The following is a 24,285-nucleotide window of genomic DNA, read 5'->3' on the forward strand; positions in this document are numbered from 1 at the left end:
AGACTCGTTCATTTGCAGTAAACTGAGCAGAAAAGGTTTGTGATAATTTGAAAATATGTGTGTTTTATGTCCGTATTTCGGAACTTTAGAAATCAGCGATCGGAGACTAGGGAACATTGGCGGGTAAATTGCATAAATCAGACAGTTAGCATAGCTACCAGCTTAGCTTACAACAATCTGCAATCAATACAATCTAATTCTAAACCTGCTTTATATTCTAACCCACTTGAAAAGCGATGCATTTTGTGTAACGGCCGTTTGAACTCACCATTTGCTTGATCATAAAAAAGCACGGCCAAATTTTCTTTACTGTCAAAACTGACAAAACTTGTCTTGTTGTCAGAACTAGCAGAAAAAAAGAGAAGTGCTATTTCGTCCGAGACGAGAGAAATTCCGAGTTCAATTGCTTTTTTGTGTTTGCTAACAATTTGCCAGTGGCTTATGCGCCACACATTTAGGAATTGCAATTGTACATCACTGATGTGCTGCGGAGAAGGTGAAGAACGAGTTGCATATTTTCGTTTGTTTCTCCTTCGCCCATTAGCCATCTCCCGCTTCCGTTGATGGAACGTGTCTGGACGACGTGGAATTGTACGTTCTGTGCCGCTGGTTACGTGTGACGGAGAGATTACGAAGGCCAACAGTGAATTGTTGTGTGGCGAGATTTATTTCGTTATTTATTGTTAGTAGTGCCTGGCGGTCGTGTATTTCACATTTCTTCAAAACGGTACGGCCAAATTCGTTCTGTTCGCTATCTGTTCGACGCGCCCATTGCCTTGTGAATTTGTATATGTTTGTGTGTGCGTGTGTGGGTAAGAGAGAGCATTTCGTGAAAGGTCTCGTGCACCGCTGTTCGGCGTAACCGTACGACATTCCTGTTGCCGATAATATCGGTCCGACTGTGCTTAGTGTGCTTTGCGAAGGAAACCCGGGAGGGCAGAAAAGCTAAACACTAAGAAAACCGTCAACCCAGCACCACGCACGACGCATCGTCAACTCTCGTCACTGCAGTGACAGCAACATTCCAGTACATAAAGCGACATTAAAACCCACACATAATGGATAAATTTATCAGCATGTGGAAAGTGCGAGAACTCGCCGATAAAGTGTGAGTATAATTGAAATCGTTTTAATTTTTCCAGTCTTCCTTTGCACTCACTTCACCGCACCACACCGTGCCTAAGCCAAAGACAATGCACACTCAAACCGCGATAAGAGCAACACACCTTCGAATTTAGCCATCGATCCCCCTCTATTACCTTAGGTAGAAGGCGGCGGTGGTGGTGGTGGAGTTGGAAATGTTTATGGTGTTTGCATTACAGGGCGAAAATAACACTTACAGGCGGCGGATCACTCTACCACGAATAAAAGGAGGACATTTAATACGCGTTCCTGTACTATCATTACAAGACTGTGCTACACCATCAGGTGGTTGCGATAAGTCTCGTATAAAGGATTTCGATTGCCCTTCTTGACGTAATAGTGTGCGGTAGTGCACCTATGTATGGTTGCAGCGAAAGAGCAGAAGGGTAGACACATTTTCACTCACTGGCTGTTTTGTGTCCCGCCCAAGGGATTGCTGAATTAATTTGCCAAAATAAAGCAACAGTTAACAGGCCAAAATGAAGCAACAGCCAAATGAATATCGACCACATTTTAAATGTGAATGTGTAATTTTAAAATCAATCGATTCAGCAGTGTATTGTAATCATATCTTTTATATTCTAGATGGTAGTTTTACTAGTACAATGATTATTTCTAAGGAAAAAAAGGCCGAAGCCGTAATAATAGTCATTTAAATAAGTAAAAATGATTATTTCTAACTCCTACTATTAAAAAAAAAATCGAAATCCTTTCATATCTTGAAGCGTTTTGATTGTATAAAATCATAAAATATCAATATCAATATAATAATTATGAACCACATCATCATTTTTAGGTTCTAAAATGCATGAATGCGTTCACCGTAAGCTGTCATAGCGACAGTGAATGCGGTAAAAGTATGCCTCACGTTTCTGTTAATGTGAAAACGAGCAACTACTGCATGGAACGCAAGAAAATGTAGTGGCAAGTCGTGTGGTGCTAAATTATTAAATATAATCGCACCACCACCACCACCGCCACCGAGCTTGAATGTAAAAGTGCGCTACGGCCCAGGCTTCGACGTGTCTTTCTAATCCTTCTGAAGCGAAATGGAATCAGAAAAAAACAAAATTACACAACAAACATAATCTAAATGATCACTAAGAACTGTGATCAATAGTTGTTTCACACGCGGGTGTGCCGAGATCTATACGTCCAAGGTGATCTTCGTAGTCGCGCCCCAAAAATGGGTAGCTATAGTAGAGAAGGGGGGATACCGGCGAGAAGGTCAGGGGACCATGAGAGAGAAACTTTTTTATACAGTCAACCTTGTCGCAACTAACGTCAAGGTAACAAATTTGCAAAACTGGTGGGTATTCATCGTTGCATGATTAAAATGCCAAAATACTATACAGGCAGGTATGTTAAAAATAATCGAAAATACATAGCTGATTGTGTTGATTAAATAAGCGAAAATAGGCATATCTTAATGTTGTACATGTGAATCAAATACGTACGTTTACATTTACAGCGATGCTGAAACCGTGGAATGAAATATTATCGTTGTTATCGTATGTTGACGACGTTATCAGTTGTTGCTGCTTTATCACCTTAATAATAGCACGGAATGATATTTTATTACTCCTGAGAGAAGCCGATTTATACTGCAATAAGATCATTTAAACATTTTCAACCTAAAAAATATCTTTTTTCATAATTGAATATCATAAAGCATACGATACGCGTTTATGTGGAACGCTTACCGACTATGCGTATGTTGTCTGTGAATTTAAAAGAAAATAGTCTGTTGAACATTATTATCCCCACTACCATGCATAGCTCCAAATGAAGCGGTTGACACACTTTCGACCAACTCATTCATTTAGTGGCTGTTTGGTTGATGAGTCATCAAGCATTTTAAAAAATCACTAACAAATGTATATCTATTTTTAAATTGTTACGAATTGTTTGCTTCTATTTACCGTATTTTAATAATTTTGTATTTATTTTGATTGTTGTCATAATTTTTAGAACGAACGTTGTCATGAACTACACAGAAATAGAGGGCAAGGTGCGCGAAGCAACAAACGATGAACCGTGGGGTCCAACAGGACCATTGATGCAAGAACTCGCCCACGCTACCTTTACGTACGAGCACTTCCCGGAGGTAATGTCAATGCTGTGGAAGCGAATGCTGCAGGACAACAAAACCAACTGGCGTCGAACGTATAAAAGCTTGCTGCTGCTGAACTATCTCGTACGCAATGGATCGGAACGAGTCGTTACCTCGTCCCGAGAACACATATACGATCTGCGTTCGCTAGAAAACTACACCTTCGTCGATGAAAATGGCAAGGATCAAGGAATTAATGTACGGCACAAGGTGCGAGAGTTGATAGACTTTATTCAAGATGACGATCGATTGCGAGAAGAGCGCAAGAAGGCTAAAAAGAACAAGGACAAGTACATCGGGATGAGCTCGGAAGCGATGGGTATGCGTTATGGAGGCAGCAGCGGTGGTGCAGGCAGTGGTGGCGGTATGGACTATGGTGGATATCGAGATAGCTACGAGCGACGCAGTGAGGATCGATGTGAGTAATATACATGCAATTAGATTGTGTAAGTCACTACCACTCTGAAAGTATATTTTAATTGCAGATAACGAAACGAGGGACCATCACGAATACGACTACCAGTATGAAGGTGAACGAGAAGATTCCGATGACGAATCGAACGGACCACACGATCGTTCAAACCGGTACCAGGATCGAGAACCATCAAAAAGCCCTGCCACGCGTCAGAACTCCAGTTTATCCACTGGTTCCACGTCTGCTTTCGGAGGTGGTGGAGGTACTGGTGGTAGTGAACGGAAGATAAATCTGAACATTAAACCTACCGGTAGTTCCTCCACTGGCAGTTCATTGAGAAGCGCACAGAAAACGACAAAGAAAATTGATCTCGGAGCCGCCAGCGGGTTTGCTAAAACTGCAGCAACCGCATCAGCCGCATCGGCATCGGCAACGCCGGTCGACCAGTTTGGCATCAATTCTCCAACACATCGCAATACGCATGCCGAAGAAATAGTAGGCACGGGTGGAAAGCAGCAAGACATAATAGATGATCTGTTTAAAACTTGTCCCACAAAATCGGCTTCCACCACGGATGCCCTGGTAGATGAGGACGACTTCAACCCAAGAGCTACGGAAGACTTTGGAGATTTTGAATCGGCCTTTGGTGCTAGTACCGGCAAACCGGTATTAACCACAACTACGAAGGGAGATGATTTTGCCGATTTCGCAGCATTCGGAAAAGAGCCCACGCAGCCTGCAGCGGCTGCACCTAGCACGGAAGCGAGCACCGATCTACTGTTTGGTCTGAGTGTTGGGAACACTAGCACGGGAGCATCGAACAATGGTGGAGCACAGATCGATATTCTTTCGGATTTAAGTGGCCTTTCGCTCGGCTCCAACTCAAACGGTACGTATTTTCAAAAACGTTGTTATAAATTACCTATACCCCCTACTCGTTTGCTTTGTACCATCGACATAAACTAAGATCGTTTCGAGAAACAATCGCTGTATTATGATGTTTCATCGCGATTTTCATTTTGGTTAGTAACTGTAGAACAAGCCTATTAAACTGTTCTCCCTGCTGCTCACCTCAGGGAGAGTATATTGGTTGCCACTATTACACATATTATCTGCTAGCGGTACAGAATCCTTTCGTTGCCTTTTAAACCTATGTGTCTTTTACCTCACCTCCTTCTAAGTGTTACCGTTAGCTCCTTCTTAAGTATGAACGGTAGCGAAGGAGGATGGTGATAGATATTTGGGTAAGACATTGGTGCAACAATTCTTCTACCTTCTACCCTTTCAGCATCCAGCGCCAACGGCAAATGCATCGGGTCAACGCGTGAGAAACCGTCGCTTCTGCGTCGATATAATGAACTGCTTGAATGTATTAGTAAATTGCCCCGGCAATCTGGCCAAGGAGAAAGCCGAACTGTTAGTCGAGATATAGAGCGTGAAGCTTTGAACGAAAAGCTGGCCCTATTGCTCGAATTCTTCCCGGGACCTGTACAATCTACGGATGCACTGTATGGATCGAAGGAGTGGGACCGATTTGCTGCAGAGGCGTATCCGAGTTTGTTGGATGAGGTGATCCCGTTGATGGGACATGTACAGCTACCCTTACTATATCGTCTCGTTACACTTGATGCCAGTATACATTTCCCGTGTGAAATGATCAACGTGCTCACCAAGCAATCTGTGCTGCAGAGTTCGTCGTGTGAGCTAGCATTGAAGTTACTTGTTCGGCTGATCGAGGATGATTCCGTCCTGCCGGTAACATTCATTCAACTGTCAGTGGAACGTACCGATGCTAACATCGGTGATTACAATCGATTTTTGCAACTGCTGTCCGCTATCCCTAACAAGGTGGCGAATGAGTTAAAGAGTAAAACTCCCGATCGACTACTACCGTTGATGTACAGTAGAATATTGCTTCGACAATTTATCCGCACTATCGCTACATTAAACGATGCCATAGTTTACTACGCAAAGGCAGAAGAGCTAACTGCTGCGCCATCGCTCAGGGGCGATTTTTTAACCGCCCTTTTTAGCAAACTCATAACCGATTTCCACCAAGAACGTCAATCCCCAGCAATACAAGCTGCATTGCATCTCCTTGTCGATGGAATTTCCCGATTGCGGAATGTGGGCAACTTTATTAGAACAATATTTGCTGGATTGACACCGACTGCTATAGAAATTATCGCGCACATAGCTCTTAATAAACGCATTGATCTTTCCTCTGTCTTTGCACAAACCGTACCTGCCAGCTGGTCGTACGTTTTACTGCAAAAAATTCCACTGTACAACTACTACACCAACAGTGAGACGATCATTTACGAGCTCATCAACCTGGTCACTAAGTTGCCGGTGGTAGAAAATAAGGATGGTGAGAAAGTACAAGACAATGAATCCAAGCCTCTCCAACGATTGATTCAACAACTGTTAGTGGTTTGGTCCAGTCGGGCAGCCATTCAACGGACAAGCTTTGAACAGCACCTCTACATAACAAAATTACTTCTCTTGGCGATTGGCACAGAGATTAAGAGCGGTTCAACGTGTTCGAGCTCGTCAGGCGAAACGTACCGGCGGATGTTGTTCGATGGGTTAAAGGCTCATCTGGAGTCTCCAATTAAGGAGGTTCGCTGTACCGGTATGATTACGGTTGAGGTCATTATGGGCATGATCGATGACAAGCGCGACGAATGCAATACGTCGTCTACAAATGAAAATGCCGGAAACAATCGTTTGCAGTTTGATTATGCAGGATTCGATGCCAATACTCTTGCGCTGATAGAAAGTTTGAAGTCAATCGTCGAAAAAGCATCTGACTGCGAGAGTACGAAACTCGATCAAGAAAGGCAAGAATACCTTATTAACTTAGCCGTCAATGATTTGATTGATAAGATTGAAGAGAAAAAGGACGATACATTGGTCCAGTCAAATGAACAGATAATAACTCCAAAACCATTAGTCGAAAACAACGATGTGAGGACCAAACCATTAGCAACAGCGGACAGTGACGATGACGATCCGGAGGATATGCAGGATTCGCTGGATTCCGATGACGATGAACTCCCCGTTTATGATATGTCCAATGATACGAAGCTTGAGCAAGAACGCTACCGGCCAAAGTATTTGCTAGATATGCGGGATGCTCTTCTCCAAACGGATGCAAATCAAACGCCGGAACAGTTTGAGCTTGCGGTAGACGCTGCTCCCGAACTAATCGCTCAACAGTTGGCCCACAATGACGCAAAGCTAGCGATCGATCTGATGCAAATTTTCCTATCATTAGAAGAAAAAACCCATATGCCCACGTTCAGCGAGCGAAAGTTTAGCGCTATGGTTGAAATATGCGTTGCGTTTCCCAAGGAATGTGCTACATTCCTCTGCGGAGAATTCCACGCGGAGGTTAGCCGTTATGCTGTGAACTGTCGTATATTTATGCTGGACATTATGACGGAGGTAGCCAAAGTGCTCTCTAACAATCGCAAGACAGATGAGCCTAGCAAACGTTCGGCACAAGACATCAAATCGCTCGCACAAAGTCGCACGACCAATGGTGTGGCGAGTACAAAAAATCAACTCCATCTGATGTTTCGCGATGAGGCGGAACAGCGAGCACGCCGGGCAGAGGCGGAGCGAATAGTTCGAGAACGCATCGAGCGCAAAACAAGACGCTCTCGGTCGGCCTTTACGAGAAGTCAGCGTGCAGAGGCGAAGGAAACAATCAATCGCTACGGTGAAGTGGCTGGATGGTTTTTCTTTCCTCTGATACGCGGATTCGGAGGCAACAGGTTTGTCTTCACGGCAGGGCTCAAGTTTCCGTACGATGTGGAAAATCTGCTGCTCGTTAGCTTCCTGCAAGCTCTATCGGTGCTAATGGTATGTGCTGAAAACTGTCCCATTGCGGGAAAGATGGCCCGGGAGCTGTTTTCACTAGCGAGCTTGTTACGCTACAGCGAGGAACCGAAGGTGCGGCTGTCGGTGATGCAACTGTTGGCGGCTATCTTTCTAGCCATTCGGTCGGATCTATTGCTGGCACAGTTTTACCCGGAGCTGCTGGAGCTGACGGACTGGCTTGAGGAGTGCACTCAGGGCGATGTAGTGCGCACGGGTGAAACGAATGAAGAATGTCGGCAGCTAGCACGTCACTTGTTGGCCATGTGTTATAGCGCGCTGATTGATGAAAGTGTAGAGTGTTGAGTGAAGGTGCAAATGGAGAAATGAACTTAAACATGAACGAACAGAAACGAAAAATAAATCACACTGCATGTGTTCGCGAAGGACACAAGGACACTAATTATTATGTTTACCGAGTAATGGCTATTCGTATTGCATGCTCATATGGGAGATACATGTCTTTCGCTAGAATTTCGGTTATATCGGACGATGGTATAATATTTTCATTGCTTTATTTTCAATACTCTGTATACGGCGGTTACACGCTACGGAAGCGATGCTGCTTTTCAATGGCTTCCAAGTGGTAGTTTAACGACGGTGCTTAGAACTTTAGAACGATCTGAAGGGCAGTGTGCTGGAAATGCTTAGATGCTATCATTTTGGCGACTTGTCGAGCTTTCCTCCTTTCTCTCTCTCTCTCTCTTTTTGTCTCTTTCATCGTATGGCAGTTACAATTAGCGAACCATTTCTCCACATTTGAAGCACTTGCAATCGACCGGTTCCTTAAGGCGAATTTCCATCGTAGCAGACTCGTGGTCAGTCATCCGGACGCCATCCGGATCGTAACAGTGCGTTAGTTGCAGTTGCCTTTCGCGCAGGAACGATTCCCGGCAGCAGTAGCACTCTTTCAAAAAGCCGGTCGCCGTTATCACCGACGGCTGGACCTGGCTGTTGCATTTTCCCTCACATTTGTTGACCGTTACGTCTCCGTTGCAGGTACGGTAGAGTCGTCCCAGCTCGTCGTATTCCTCTGGAGAAAAAATGGGGCGCACGCGGCCAAACGTTTTCACAAAAATGCACGAACACACAGAACACAGCATTGCTATCTGGAAGGGGGCTTACCTTTTATGAGATGAATTTCCGACGGGAGCGTTTCACACGTTTCGTCGGCCTGGTTGTGCTGTGCAGTAACAGCCACAGTGAGCGTTAAGGTCAGCAGTAGCACGCAGCATAGCACAATGCTGCAGCAGTTGCTCGCCGCTAGCGCTGTTCTGACACTGTTGCACATTTCGACACGACTTTGTCGATGAAAAACGGTTGCTATGTTACTATTTGATTCGTCTGCTGCTGATCGTCCTATCCCAACGAACAGTTCGTGATGATTTGCACCGTGACGCGCCGGTATATTCATTTTTATACTTAACCACAGTCTCCATATGGAGACTAACATGCTTAACCCCATGCAAACCCCCTACAATCTTCGGTCCCCATGCTTGTTTGGTGAGGATGAAAGGCGCACTGTTACAAACCATGTTGCAACATGTACCGCCTGCTGAGCGAAGAAAAGGCAAACAGTGGTCCTTGGGTGAGTGTGTGGCAAAATGAACGCAGGTCAGGTACTTTACTTTGTCCCTTATCACGGCCTCTATCCGCCTCCGCTCGTCGTTCCTATGCACGAATACTCATACTGTTTCACACCAGGAGGCTCCAGCATGGCCAAAGATCGCCCCGTCGCACACGTGACCTTTGCCCGAGGACATCAAGGATACTGCGCTGAGGGAAAGGGAGGAAAAGTCCCAAAGGCAGAGCTAAATTGCGCCGTTGTTGTGTTCGCTTTTCCTCGAAAATGTTGTATATGTTTCCGTCGGTGGTTTTTCTTCGACAACACGCGACAATTGCTCTACTAATTACGTCGTTTTTTTTTTGACTGATTCTTTCTGTCTCTTTTTTAGCGACACTATATCCATCGATGAACAATGGTTCCGGTGGATTGCTGCAACCAACACCTCTCCTAGCGGCCAATGCAAGCAACAACAACAACAATCATTCCCTGCTTTCGGGCCAGGGCAAGCAGCAGCAACCTGCCACAGCAGCAAACGTCGGCACCACGTGGAAGAACGCCGGCAACATAAACATCGATCTGGACAATCTGCTCGGCAATGGAGCGAAGGGTAGCAGGGGTGGATCGGGCGGTGGGGCCGGCGGTTCGAATGCACCCTCGATGAACCAGCTGAAAAGCATTCACTCTAGCCCGGTACACCAACCGATGGCGGCAGCGTTGAGCCCGCAGCCTCCCTATGGTGCCGGAGGAATGGCCCCGACGCCGATTAATTTGATGATGACTCCCATACAGCAGCAGCAGCAGCAACCGCCCCCGGTGGGCATGATGATGGGCGGTATTGGCGGTGGTGCCTTTCTGAACGGCAACAGCAATAACGCCGCTTCCACGCCGACTGGCGGTGCAAGTTTCGGATCGTTCAACGCGTTTCAATGATCCCACGCCGGCCTGGCCAAAAGTTTGGCGGCCTCTTGCTACTAACCCCGTCGGAGTTGCGAAGATGGGCGCAGCGCAGTAGTAGAAGCAGAAGAATACGTCCACTGGAACGAACCTTGATTGGTGGTTGCCTTTGCGATCATCACTCCAGCTGTGCTAAGTAAGTAAAGTGTGATCGTTCGCGACAAAGCAAGCTGAGGGTGTGGCGATCGGTAAAAAAAATAATGTGCATAGTAAAACAAAGTGTTAATTCCTCCAGAAACGCCAATCAATCTACTCTTCTTTCCCACCAATAGCCCACCACCACTAGTCCTGTACCTCGTCCTTGTATCTTGTTCCTATCCTCCACTTTGCTCTCCCAATCTCCCATTAAACTCGTTCCAACCAATGCGGCCTACACACAAACACACACACACTCACCCATGCATGTATTGAAGGATATTATTTTGTGTTATACTTCCATCTAGGTTTCAAATTGCAATTTAGTCATACTTAGATAGGGGAAAAGACCATTAAAAGTTAGATTTAAATGAATTAGACCGCAGCGGGATGATAAGTGGGAAAGAAGTGCACGAAGTAGTAGAACGCGTTTACCGAACTAATAATCAGTATTGAATGTTCTCTACCTGTCCAGCAACACTAGTTGGCAAATCGTGCTCGTTTGCAAAACAAGAGCGACTTAACCTAGCAAGCAACACACTAAATCAAATCCTGTTTCTTCCATATTCATCTTACTTTTTCAAATGCAAACATTCTACCGAAAGAGGATCTAGCGGGCGCTTGATGTGTGTGTATGGCGTTCTATCTATTTTCTTGAATCATTCCGTGATATACACATCAAAAACACTATAATACTTTGAAACAAAAATTTAACAACAAGAAAAAAATAAAGTTAAAACATTGTCGGAAACATTAACAGGGTAAAAAAAATAAACGATTAAAGAAAATCAGTGTTGTGTAGCACCGACTGTGAAACATTAAATATAATTGAAACAAATGTTGCAACAAAAACAAAGGCTAAACGAAGAAGAAGAAGAAAAAGCAAGAAGCAAGCACACAGGTTTTGGAATATTACAAAAGCGAATTGAAGTATTTTTCGCAACATACAACTTTTTAAACTAAACTAAAGAAAAGGTTAAAAACGACTATGCATTTTGTAAGTGTGTTTCTCTGTGTGTGTGCGTGTATGTGTGTGTAAATGTGTCTTACGAAAGTTTTGCACAAACAGAAACAAAACAAACAAACTGGCCAATACACGGGGTCAATACAGGAAAATAATGCAAAAACCAAAATGGCAAAAGAGAGATCGAAATAGAAGAAAACAAAAAATGGTGCATACGAGAAATGAAAAAAAAAACAAAAAAACAAAAGACCATAAAAACACGTAGACATCCAGATTAATAACAACATCCAGAAAAGATTATCCTATTGGAAAAGATAATCGTGTCGGAGAATGAAACTGCATGATACGTTCATCATATTAGATTATGTTATGGAAAAGCAAAAAAAGCAAACAAACAAAATATTGTTAACGCATTCTATCATTAGCAAAAGTAGAGCAAAATGCAAAGCGTGTTTGGAAAGTTTACTGAATCCATCTTTGTTTTGGTTTCCTATTACCACTTACGGGGAACACACACACACTATTGGTGGCGGGCACCGGGCACTAGCTAATATTTAATGTTTGTTTGGCTGTTTGTACTGTTAAACAACGGATTCCAAAACACTTCAAACTGTTTTTATTATTATTATTATTATCATTAATATTCTTTTCGCGCCTTTTACGCTTTTTAATGCAATTATGTTACAATTATGCACATTGTTACACGTAAGTGAATGAAGCTACTAAATACGTGCGCGCAGAAACTTCCCCTTTTGTATATGATTAAGCGTTTAAGAAGTAAAACAAACACATTTATGGAAGCGTATATTGCATTTGACTGTACACGTTATACATTATATTTCCGTTCCATTTGAGTATTAGTGTCTTCCCTTTATTAGTTTTTTTTACATTTTTTGTTGAGTTGTTTTTTTTTATTAATTATATACATATTTGTCTTCATTTTCCGTTTGCCTTTATCTTTGTTTCATCATACGGTTTTAAGATTTTAGTATGCTTTAATATGCTGACATCAACTATAGAAAACTCTTACTGCTTTCTATATTTCATGTCAAAAACTCACCCCCGGCGTGAAAATGGCATGGCATGTTTCCAGAAAATTACCACATTTTAACTTTGTTGTATTTGTTACAGCAGCGTTTTGTAAACTTCCGTTTCTGTTGCTTTCCCCACAACTATTTCGAGAAGAAAGAAACAAAAAAGATGCGTAACGACAATAACATGATACAAAAAAATCATGCAAAACAATGCAAAACAAGAACGAAAATGTAAAACACAGCGAAACAAAACAAATTCCTAGATACAATGTGAAAACGAGTTTGTTGACAAACCGAAACTGATTGCAAACTGATTTTTAAATATCGAAACTTACATATCGTGCATAGGAGTAGTAGTAAAAGGGTGAAAAGTGAAAAGAAAAGGCCAAACAGAACGAAACGAAACGAAACGGAATGAAACAAAAAAAAAAACAAATGCAGAATGGACTAATGAGAAAATAGGTAAATGCATCGAGGATGATGATCGTTTTCTATTTGTACGTATCGATGAAAGATGAAAGAATGAATGAATCATTTGGTGTAGCCCACAACAACACACAGGCGAAGGGAAAAAGGCAAACAAAATGCTGTAAAAATATACATTCTTTACAAATATATAAAACACAGCTGTCGTTTAAATGCCAGTACATGAAGAGTGAAAGTGTGTTGGCGAGGCACGGGGCGCTGTCAGCCTCATACTGAATGATATTGGGCCAATCTACGTTGCAATACTATTAATGTTAGGGAACGGGACGGGAATCCCCTTGCGGCAAACGAGCCGGTGCCGGTGGTTTCCACGAATTTGTTTTTTTTTCCTCAGTCCATCTGTTCAAAGTTGTTGATTGTAGTTGAATTTAGTAGTGTACTACTTCAGTGCTATACAAGGCGTCGAAATTGCAACGGCATACTACACTTGCGTCATTAGTACCACCTCTTATTACACCTTACAAGTAGGGCGCCATCCACCATCCACTCTGGTTTCGATCCTGAACCGCGTGATGTACCAAATATTTGGATGTTAACCATGTTCGCGGGCGGCGGCAAATCGTCCGGCAAGCCGCGGGTGCCAGCATGGAAAGATTCTAATTACTTTACTTATTGCAGCAACCGTGTGGTTAGCACATGCTGTGAGCAGCAAGTAGAGCATAAGCAATGTAAAAATGAATTTGCATGGAAAACGAAGGAAAATCACGAATCAAAAAGCTGTGCCCAGAATCAATACGAATATATACCGGTGGGAAACAATAACAAATTGCAAAACAGCACGAACATTGGAAATCGTTAGACAGGTTTAAACGAAAGCATAATTAACAGAGGATGTATTTTTGTTGAAATAAAAGTCAAAAGTGTAAACTATACCATTGTGTGAATGATTCATTTTACTTGTGCGGGGGAAAAGGTTAACTGTGGATGTCTGACCATAAAGAAGACACGTAATCCGAAAGATTAGTAACCTTTGTACCTGGTCTAGAGTTAAGTGTAACTCTGATTCAGATTCATGAGTTGGAATGAATCGTACTAGTGAATAATCTTTGAATCTGAATCACAAAGATTCATTGTTACAGTCCGAAGTATCCGGACATTTCAATTGAGGTTGAAAAGTTGGCAGCCGTTGTGACGATGTCGTAGGCACGTACTTACGCTTACTGGAACGTGTAGCTAGGTAGTTCACTATGTATACTCCTCTAGCGTTTACTTCCCTCGTGGTTTATTTTGTCTATTTGCTGGCTGATTCAATGGCTTCTTCTGCCCTCTGGCTGGAACTGTTTGCCGTTTAGTAACGCAGCCGCAATAGCCTTCCTTGTGGCCAATCCGGTTGCACTGTTTACACTGGTGCTCCGAGAATGGACAGTGGCGGACAAAATGCATCCGTCCACATTGCCAACAAGGAGTGCGAGGCAGATTACCTTCCGTTTTCGAAGAGTGCTGCTTATGAGAGTTTCCCTGCTCCTGTTTCGAGCATGGCTGGCGATCAATCATCAATGCGTCCGCCTTGAGATTGACGAGTCGCTGATATTCACGAATCAAGCTGTGTAGAGTCACGTGAGCTTCTGCTGTTTCACCATCGATCTGGGAAATTAGCCTAGCTCGAATGTCGGCGTAGGCATGACCTTTGAGGCCACTCACAAACACCAAACACTTAAATTGATCGATGCTCATATCTTTTAAATCGAAATTTTCGCATGCACGATTCACCTTTGCTCCGTAGGTGATGATGTCCTCTGCTTCAGATTTTACTAGCTGGAGGCACTGGTACCGCTTGTTAAAAATGGAGGTGTGTGTGCCGAACATTTGCGATAGTATCTTGACGGTGCCAGCAAAATCGATGTCCTTGGGAAGCTTCGGCAAGATGTAGTTGACGTACCTGGCGTGTGATGGTTTGTCCAACTTGCTCAGCAGCAGACGCACTTTGGCGGAATTGTCTAGGTTCTGGGCATCCGATTCGAAAAGGTCCGTATACCGGCTGTACCACTCCTCAAAAGTGATTCCGTTTTCCTCGTCAAACGAAAATTCGCCGATGGTGCTTACCAAGGCCTGTAGAGTTTGCTCCGGGTTGCTAGGGGCAGGTGTTGGCTGTACTAGCTTCTGAAGAATCTCCGTTATCAAAAGGACTACTTGCTGTAGTTCTGCCATCGCTTCTTTGAGTTGTGCTTTAAAATCTTCGTCGACAATTTGGGATGTCCGGACTGTAACACTGCGTAAGTTGTAATAGTAATGTTCGTTTATTGATAGTCAACTGAAAAGTAAAGCGGGAGATGCTAGTCGAGCTGCTTTTATATTGCAGCAATGGTTGCTATGATTTACAATAACCATTTTGTTCCATTATCCTGTGACATCCAACATTCTTGAATCTCTGACGATTAATTTATTTCTAGAGATTCATGAATCTCTCAAGGTTTATAGTTTGAAGAATCAGTATATAGTGTATGCTCGGTAATCCGCACTTTATTGTGTGCTTCGTCGAAAAGATTTCTAACAATGCTTCTAGACGACCCAAAAAGTCTTCCGCGACAATTTTTGGCGACATTTTCTATCTATCAAACCGTCCTTGTTTTAGCACGAATGTATGGCTTACTTTGATCATAATGTCGCGAAACGCGAGCGTTGCCTTTCTGTGAAAATTTCACAAACCCGCGACAATCACGGTTGCCTCTGATTTTGTTCTAAAACTGAAACGTTTTAGAACAAAGAGCTCGCAGAAAATTTGTCGCGGCACAAAAGTTGGTCGTCCAGAAGCAGTGTAACAGGCATTGCTGATTTATGGCCAACGAATGCTCGTCGTGTGTGCGGACTCTAATATGACATATGCACGTAAGATCGATACAGCAAACGTTTCCGCATGAATCTATAGATTTTCAGGAATCTTTTATAGATTCTTCGCACGTTAGACATTCATAAATCCTAAGAGATTGTTGATTGTTGAAGATACAAATCAGTTGGCAGCCTAGGATGGAGTGCGCTCTGCATCTGGGAGCACGAAGAACTATCAAAAAAGTGCAAGCTGGTTGTCGATCGCCCAGTGTACATAAAACAAGCGGTAGAGTGATCTGATAATCATTCCAAGGGATCATTTTTTTTGTTGACCAGCATCGCGTCCTTGATCTGTTAGAAGAGTGTCTGAAACCGTTGACGATCTCGCGCAAGATCCTCTATAAAGTCGACATGGTAGCGGTTCCTTCATTGCCAATCAGTTTTGTCTGATTTGGACAGTGTACGTGTCTCAAAGATATATGTACAGTTTAGTGGTGGGAACTCGGAATCAGACCTACCCGATTCCAATTCCATGTTCGAAACCAATTCCGGAGCCGATTCCGAAGCTGGAAACGATTCTGATTTCGGAATCGATTCCGAAGCCGATTCCGGAGTCGACGACGGAGCTGATTCCTGAGTTCACTCCAGAGCTGACTCCAATTTTGGAGTTGATTCCGATTCCGAAATCGATTCTGAATCCGGAACCAATTCCGGATCCGATTCTGATTCCGGAGCCGATTCTGGAGTCGATCTCGAAAACTGATTCCGGGCTTACTAGTCTAAATCGATTCCAAAAAACTTCGGAGCTAGCCGGAATCGATTCCGACGAAATATTCATTTTTCCCATCACAACAGATGCTGTAGACCAGTGATGTCAAACTCGTTTTGGGTCGCGGGCCGGATTACAGTTGGAAATATTCCCGCGGGCCGCAGTTGAGCTGTTTGAGGATGATGGGGGGGGGGGGGGGGGGGGGTTGTCAGTTTGGTGATGAATAAAATTGTATATTTTATACTAAAATGTATCAAATTTTTTGTCCATTTTTTTGTTTTCTCCATCACCTACTACACCATCAATCGGTGAAAATCATCAAGGACTTATTCTTTGACCTACAATCGTATCTCCATTTTTTCGAAGCCTTCTGTAAAACTATTCATGCCAATTACTCCACCACACCCCACCATACACCATCTTTAATTGTGTAGAAATAAGAAACATGGAAATAGGGTAACTGTACCAGCACTGGGCAGGTTAGTGCAGCAGTTTCGCAAAAACTGCTCGTACACTTATATTTTTCATAAATTTTCATGAAAGCAAAATTATTTTGAACGATAAACTATCGTATTATGTTGTACTATTTTTTATTTGCTGATTTAAATGTATATTTTAGAGATATTCGTGAAAATACAAACACTGTTTTTGTTCCTATATTCGGCAGTTTGGTCCTATTTTCGGGTCGGAAAATGTTTTAATCAATGCAAATAGGTAGACAAAAATGTCTAAAACAGTTTTTCACGCTCACTCTCACTCAAACTTCGTAAAAGGAATAACAAATGAGCATATCTATATTCTAAAAATATGTATTGAGACAATTTTCAACATTATTTTGCATGATTTTATGGTTTTAGTTACACTGCAAAAAAGGCACAGTTACCATACAATTATAATACGCATAGCAATTTAAATTTACTCATACTTTACTTAAACGGTAGATGCCCAAACCCGGACATGTTATTATTCTTATGCAATGCTCCTGATATATGCTAACTTTGAGGCTACCTAGACAGTTCTTTGAACCTCGTTTAGCGTCTCAACATATCGACACACGAAGAACAAATGCTGTATTTTGACAACGCCAATGACTAATAACGATAACTCATCATTTTAGCACTATATCGGCAAATATTCACTAGCTATGTGGCCATTAAAAAAAGAGACTACCAACTTCCAATCAGCCTCATACAACTCACGCCTTTTTGAAGTCCTTGGTTTTTCGAAATGTTTAAAAATATTGGCCTGATTTTTGCAGAAGCCTAGCTAAAGAGTACCCTCATCAATGAAGTGAATAAAGTGGCATTCCGATACATGGTTTCCCAATCTTCCAGAAAGCCGCAATGTCAGAAAATGGGTGAAAATCAGAGAAAATATTAGTCTGACTTTGGGGTGCCGCCAGCAAACGAGAACTAAAACACATGCCATCTTTGCGGATACCTTTCCAAAAACGGCCACTATGAGTAACTTACTTTATACTTCGTTATTAAGACTGAGTTTTGAAATCTTCTTCCGAAGTGTTTGACATCTCTGCTGTAGATTAAAAAGGTAAGTTCCAGGTAAAATGGTAGAGTCCCAGCTTCGCCCGTTACAACAGGTTTGTTGTGATAAATTGAATCCCATGTAATCGCTATGGAATGACCGGTTGGTAACATAAGCTCTGTTCTCTACTCAATGCTCCTGCTCTAGTAGTGAATATCCGAGCGATGGATGCAAATTGTCTGTTCAATGCGGTTTGCGTTTCGAGTATAGCATGTAGAGCAGAAGAACGAACGAGGATATTCTGTAATTGACCTACGGTAGTAGGAGCAGCGCAGTGAGTACACAATGGCTGGATCAGGCATAACGGGACATGACGGAGATTGGATGATTGTCCTGAAGAGTTACTACTGACGGTGACCTGCCAGGCCTTGTCGGCAGGCAGGCTGAAAAAGAAAGATACAGGATTTTCTTTCTTCTTGGCTGAAATGAAATATTGCACAACGTACACTACTGGTATAGTAGCACTGTTTTATTAGGTAGTTTTCGTAAAAGGGTCAATATATTGAACTTTATATGTACGCCGACAAAAGGGGTTGAGTAGGTAAACAGTGCTCTGCTGGAAAGCTGCACACCGAAAACTAAACTAAAATATAATCAAGCAATGGTCTGTCTGCTCTTTTTTTAATCTCCTTTACAGGGGTTTCCAGGGGTTCTCATAGTTGTGGGACACTTACTTGACTCTTTCTTAAGGGAAGTGAACTTCATGTGTTGGAAATTGGACTCTATGGCACCCTTTTTGGGCAGGCTGCTTGAAAATTCCTATTGGATTTGATCAACAAGAGTGCTACGGAGTACAATTACATTTAGTTCATTTCCTATAAGAATGAATGTTTCTCTCCCTCTAGCTCCTTTCTTCACCCTTCTTATCCTTTCTCAATATCTTTGCTAATATCTTCAACTATTTGTATTCGCTTTTACAAGAGTTAAAATTCATTTTCCTGCTGCCCTTCGAAGCCTTTAGCAAGAGCTTTCCGAGACTAAATTGTTCTACACCATTTCTGCTGACTAGGTAGGTAAACTACTAGGTAAGAAGAAAAGTGTAAGAGAATCGAGAGAGAGTACGGAAACGGTAACATCGCAAGAGTATTTGGAGGTAATTGTTTAGTTATGCATGGTCTAGCACGGACAAGCATATAAAAAGCAAATTCCTTGGAATGAAATGCTGGAAATGCTTCGCGCCCCAATGGTGGGGGCGCTCCTATTAATAATTACCGTATCTCGTAATCCCATTCCCCTCCACGCAGATCTTTCTGAACCCTAAAAATACTAGATTGAAATCACACTCGTTTTGCGCCGGATTTTGCCTTCCTCTCCAGAATAATGATTGTATCGTATTACTTGTACGTATAATGCAAAATTAATGCATCAATCATAATGTTTTTTTTTTTTTTGGTTTCTATTTCTAGTACTCAGCATCGGGCGACATGAAGGTGCCCCCATGCTTTGCGAATGCGTTACAGTTTGCTATCGTTAGCTTTAGCTTTCATATAATTCTAAACAATTGGTTGCTGTTGTTTTGGCAAATTGGGTTTCAATTCACAATAATTATGAGACTCGCTCGCACATATACACTGTTGTTGCTTGGTTGGGCAAACGATTCGTTTTACCAATGTGCTGGGCGGTTGCAATGAAATGTTAGTAATTGTATAGAGGTATATCCATTGTGTGGAATTTGTTGTTTAGTTAAATTATGAGCGCACGTGTGTATATATGCATACTTACGGGGTTTTCTATCTTTCTTTTTTTGTTGTATATCTATAAATATAGCAAATAGCTTGCTTGCTTGCTTCACACTAGTATTATAAATGGTTACTCTTCGCACGTATATGTTACGACGTTCCTGAATATTAGTTCTCGTTGGTATGTGGTTGCTTTCTTATCTGAGATAGCCGCTATCGTGTCTCCGGTTCAATGTGGGTAAGAATAAGTGATTGCACATGTTTTGTCTATCGACGCCCACTTCACCCTTCGACTTCCCCCTTCGCTTTCATATAATATCATGACCTTGTACCGGCCCGATCAAAAACGATCGGTGGTAGAAAAGTGTTACGCTGTTTGCTTTTCGTTTTCCATAGCCGCAAAATACAACTCATATGCGCCACAAAATTGCGAAATGCGCGTTTTTAGTAAAATATTTCATCCTCATCATCCCTTCGGAGAGAAATGATCGTAGTCGTAGTCGTTGTTGTCGTGATCGAACTGAGCTCCAGCGCTTCGCCGGACGATGCTGATCCGTTCAGTGTGGAGCTGTTGTAGCCGCCTGGCGTTACTACCACACCAGCCCCAGCCGCACCGGAGCCACCACCACCTACCGACCGGCCTGGGCTGGGTGTCATTTTTGCGTGCTGGCTATTGGGAACGGCGCCACAGCTTGGTGCCGGATTGTCACATTCGTCGCTGAACGAGTCGCTAAAATTATCATTAAACATTGGTGGAGGCGCTGGGCTAATGTCGTTCAAGCTTAGCTGCTCCCCGTCGGACGAACTGTTGGTGCTGAGGTTAAGCGACTGGTTGCGCTGATGGTGGTAGTGGGATGGTGGCGGTAGATGCTGCGCATGCGCTCCCTGGGAATGGAAGCTAAGCGTGCTGTTGTTATTGCTGTGATTGTTGTTGTTATTATTAATATTATTATTGGCCAGTCCTCCCCCACCGAGGCTCCCCACCGGGAGTGAGTGCTGATGGTGCAGCGACGCCGATTTGGGCGGGATCGGTGGTGGCGGTGGTTGCACCGATGTACCGCCGGTGGAAGGCGCCGTCGTTCCGGCCACCATTGGAATGCTTTGGTACGCTTCGGGGTTGGAGTTTGTCTTCTGATGGCCACGGACCGGATGCTGGGACATAACCGGCAACGTATTGCCATTGGCAATAATGTTGTAATCGTCGTGGGATGTTGTGGCTGCGGACGTAATGGTCATCGGCTGGTGATAGTGTTGGTGCGGTGGCGTTTGAGCGCAGCCCTCTCCTCCTTGCGGCAGGGGACCACCGCCTGTTGCCCCGGAGGACGAAGCTGCGTTGAGATTGTTCAATTCCTGCGTGCTGGTGGAAATGCCCGAATCGCGATAGAAACCCTGCCGGAATTCGGCCAAATTGCGCGGGCTGCCATAGTTGCCACTGTCGTTGAGCGAAATCTCATACAGTGAATACTTTTTCTGCCGATTCTTGCCCGGCAAACTGCTGTGCTGCTGTAGCTGCTGCTGCTGTTGCTCTACGTACTCGGTGAATGGCATCGGATTGGAGCTGCGTTTGTCCGGGGTGTGGCCCCGCGGTGGCAATGGTGGCGCGGTCGGCGAACACACTGCAGGCAGCATCACTGCACCAGTACTGTCGCGCGGAGGAATGTGAGGTGCTGGCGAGGAGGTTAACGCCGTCATCGGAACAATTCCGGACAGCGAGAGAGTCTTTTTGTTCACCGACATGTACGTGCCGTCGTAGTCTTCCGGGAAGTACGCTAGCTCTTGTGCTCCACCATTGGACAGGCCCATTTTCCCCCCGTTTGCTCCCGTACCACCACCGTATAGGTCTGTACCACCGCCACCATGCGGTTGCTGCTGCTGGCCAATCGGTAGCGGAGGCAGCGGTTTGGTTGGAATGTTGATGTTCGTTTTCCACTCGGACGTGCTCTTCTCCAGCTCCAGGAACGCTTCCGACAGGCGATTGTGCAGCGGCAGCACCTGTTCCGGGGCAAGACTGCGATGGAGTTCCAGCGCCTGGCGCAGGATTTGCATCTGCTCAAAAATCAACCGCTTCAGTCGCTGTACATGCACACTCTGATCGCGACCCTCGGCCGATTTGGCGAAACGTTCCGAGAAGAATGCGTCCTGATATTTGCTGAAGCCTCCGTTCACGTTCGCATCGACCGATCCTTGCAGGCGCATCGTGAATGGGTTTAAATTGCGCTTCGGATCCAGACGGTACTGTACGATGAGATCGGACAGTTCCTTGTTTACGTTGGCAATTGTTTCGCAAGCAAACTCCACCGGTGTTAGCTCGTGCTCCGATCTGTGCCGCAGAAAGGTAGAAAATAGTATCATTAGAACCAAACGTTTAAGCAACCTAAATACTGCAGTGTCGTGCAGAACGTGTCATAAAAGCAAAACAATAGCAATACTCACGTCTTACTAACTTCGAACCATCGTAAGATGCCCGGCAACGGTTGGGCCGTTTCGTAGATCGTTCTCACGATCCACAAGGACTTGAACTCGTTATCTTTATCTACCGTGCCCTTGTGTACTGGACGGTCGTACTGGAACCGTGTAACGTCGTTCACTTCATAGTACTTGGAAATTTTCTCCGGGACGGTCACTTTGGCACTTTTCAGATGGTACGGATCGGCGATCGGGCGCACATTGACGACGTGAAACCTTTGCTCGGGCGAGTTCAGAATCGAGCTGTCCGGTGGGTATTGCTTCTTGTCCAGAATGAATGCAGTGGGAAATTCGGTCTGGAGCCGCTGGATGAATGCACCGATGCGTTCGTACTCCAAGCCACGGTAGATGAATTGTTTGTTCTAAACGAGAAGGAAGGAACAGAACATATAGTTCACGCGAAGGGTGTAATTGCATCATTGCATCCCACGTAAAACACGTACCCTGACGAACGATGGAAATCCTGTACCGTAGTATCCGACGCGAAAATATTCGGGCTCTGGGCGCAATTGAGTCAGGATGTTTTGGAAAAACTTTGCCTCCTGAACTAATGCATCGCTCAGCCGGTTGTAATCGAAACGTTTGCGCTCGTAAAATATAGCCAGCTCCTTGCACAACGGGATGCCCTTCTCCCAACATTTGCCCTTATCGAAATAGCTTATGATCTGTAAGATAAACGCGAAAACAAAAAGACATTAGACATCCTTGATCTCCCCAGCGCGAGCATCATCTGTTACGTTTTTATAAATTTTCTCCTTCTGTTCCCATTCCCGGGGCCCGTTCGATTCATCTGAAATGTTTTCACTATCCCAGGACAGCATGTCGGCGTACAGCTTCAGCGTCAGTCCAGCTTCGACATAGTTTTCGGCACCGAGATGCAGATCCAGCAGCTTGTAGATGTATCGAACGTACATTTCCTTGCGATTAATCTCGTCGTTGTAGAAGTTCAGCAGATTGACCGTGCAGGTCATACGTTTGTCGCGATTCTCGTCCCCTTGCATGACGCTACGATAATCTAGCAGCCGTTCCAGCAACCGCGTGACGGAGGAAATGAATGCAATTCCCGACTCGCGCCAGGAGGGATTCTCCGTTTGTACCCGTTCCAGGAGGCTGTACGAGTCGATCGGTAATTTGAATATTTAAAAACAAATACAGAAGAAACCAAAGAAATCGATTATGTTCCACACTAAGGCTATGTCATACTGCATCAATGGTATTGAACAACACACAATTAATAAAGTGGGTTTAGTTTTGTTCGAAGGTTTAGTGATAACTTACGCTAGACACAGTTGCTCCCTACAGTTTGGGTGCATATGTGCAATTGAGGTCGTTTTGTTTTCACGGTAGATGGGCGCAAACAGGAGAAGAAACACGACACGGACAAATTTGTAGCAGAATGTGAACCAGAACGCGACGACGATGATGCACGATCGTGATGTTTTGGGTGATATTAGCGAGGATCATGATGATAGAGTGATGGCGATGTAGTTGATGATTTTGATGAAGATCATTGATCGCGATTAAAGCAGAGTGTTGAGAGATTAGAGTTAGTATGAACACGAGACTTATTATAAAATTAGTGTGCAATTAGCCATTAATTAGTTTCAAGCTAGTTTACCCATTCTTATTAGTTCTTAGTGACGATTTTCATGAGATGAAATAAAGTATACAACATACAGTCTAAGCTAGATTACTCACATCGTGCTAAACAGTTCCCGATACTCATCGTCGCCCTTATTCTCACTGATGAGCAAATCCAGCTTGTCAATCAGTTCGCTTTCTACCAACCGGAATGATCCACGTGAAACCTGTAGAAACAAACGGGAGAACAAATTACGAGTCGGTGAAAATAATCGTCCATTTATCATTCTTTTGACCTCTACATCTATTGGGACAACAGTACGATGCAGGCATTCGTCATGAAATACAAAAAAAAAATACAGCTTGGCTTAATCCACCTATTTTACCTAACTCATACCGCAAACACCTTCCCAAAACGAATCAACACTTACACGCTATGGAATTTGTTACAGGGCCGATAAAATCAATAGTTTCGCAAGAGATAAGCAAGTCGATGCCATATGCCAAGCGATATCTCATGTTTGTTGAATCTTGTTATTTCGCTAAGATCGATAAAAATGCGTATTTTTCCGAAACATATCAATTTCCGTAGAAAAAAAAGTAGCACATTCCTGATAGGGATGAAAAATCCAACCCAGTTTAAACATTATTTCCCGCTCGGCGAACGGATGATTTTGACAGAGCAAACGAAAACTGGTGATGACAATTTCGTTCCGAACCTGATAGGTTCGTTCAGTTCCTTTCATAGGAAGATCGGACCAATGTTGAAATAAAATGATAAAGTTC

The 24,285-nt window shown here is 43.7% G+C and overlaps 3 protein-coding genes across 10 annotated transcripts in view; 1 reads left to right on the forward strand and 2 right to left on the reverse strand.

Annotated features, from left to right (window-relative positions):
* Positions 1–319: 319 nt before the first annotated feature.
* LOC1274651 (clathrin interactor 1) lies at positions 320–13,568 on the forward strand. Of its 2 annotated transcripts, none has more exons than XM_061641228.1 (4): positions 320–1,108; positions 3,115–3,674; positions 3,742–4,560; positions 4,960–7,959. In XM_061641228.1, the coding sequence occupies exons 1-4, from the start codon at positions 1,059–1,061 to the stop codon at positions 7,860–7,862; spliced, it is 4,332 nt and encodes a 1,443-aa protein (XP_061497212.1). In that variant the 5' UTR covers positions 320–1,058; the 3' UTR covers positions 7,863–7,959. The 2 variants fall into 2 exon arrangements, with proteins under 2 accessions (XP_061497212.1, XP_313803.6); XM_313803.6 differs by lacking the exon at positions 4,960–7,959 and adding an exon at positions 9,512–13,568 and having other exon boundaries at positions 328–1,108.
* On the reverse strand, positions 8,055–8,970 carry LOC1274652 (partner of bursicon). Its single transcript, XM_313804.4, has 2 exons — positions 8,682–8,970; positions 8,055–8,589 (listed from the first exon to the last, which is right to left on the reverse strand). Exons 1-2 carry the CDS (start codon positions 8,968–8,970, stop codon positions 8,294–8,296), a joined length of 585 nt encoding a protein of 194 aa, XP_313804.4. The 3' UTR covers positions 8,055–8,293.
* Positions 13,569–18,221: 4,653 nt separating the features above from the next.
* The window catches only part of LOC1274653 (dedicator of cytokinesis protein 4), a 61,822-nt gene continuing 55,758 nt past the window's right edge, over positions 18,222–24,285 (reverse strand). For 6 of the 7 annotated variants that reach the window (XM_061648592.1, XM_061648590.1, XM_061648591.1 and 3 more), the window contains 6 exons: positions 23,617–23,726; positions 23,197–23,214; positions 22,656–23,028; positions 22,362–22,583; positions 21,886–22,280; positions 18,222–21,772 (listed from right to left, as the gene is read on the reverse strand). In XM_061648592.1, the coding sequence (XP_061504576.1) occupies positions 19,897–21,772; positions 21,886–22,280; positions 22,362–22,583; positions 22,656–23,028; positions 23,197–23,214; positions 23,617–23,726 (2,994 nt within the window). In that variant the 3' untranslated portion in view covers positions 18,222–19,896. The remainder of the gene's footprint in view (positions 21,773–21,885; positions 22,281–22,361; positions 22,584–22,655; positions 23,029–23,196; positions 23,215–23,616; positions 23,727–24,285) is intronic. The other variant, XM_061648594.1, reaches the window with a different exon arrangement.

Source organism: Anopheles gambiae, chromosome 2 (genome assembly GCF_943734735.2).
Source record: "Anopheles gambiae chromosome 2, idAnoGambNW_F1_1, whole genome shotgun sequence".
Taxonomy (NCBI): Eukaryota; Metazoa; Arthropoda; class Insecta; order Diptera; family Culicidae; genus Anopheles; species Anopheles gambiae.

Coding starts and splice junctions, on each gene's coding strand:
- LOC1274651 (XM_061641228.1), top strand. CDS start 1,059: ATGGATAAATTTATCAGCATGTGGAAAGTGCGAGAACTCGCCGATAAA. Junction 1,109..3,114: donor CGAGAACTCGCCGATAAAGT/GTGAGTATAATT, acceptor CATAATTTTTAG/AACGAACGTTGTCATGAACT. Junction 4,561..4,959: donor GCTCGGCTCCAACTCAAACG/GTACGTATTTTC, acceptor CTACCCTTTCAG/CATCCAGCGCCAACGGCAAA.
- LOC1274652 (XM_313804.4), bottom strand. CDS start 8,970: ATGAATATACCGGCGCGTCACGGTGCAAATCATCACGAACTGTTCGTT. Junction 8,590..8,681: donor GGAAATTCATCTCATAAAAG/GTAAGCCCCCTT, acceptor TTTTTTCTCCAG/AGGAATACGACGAGCTGGGA.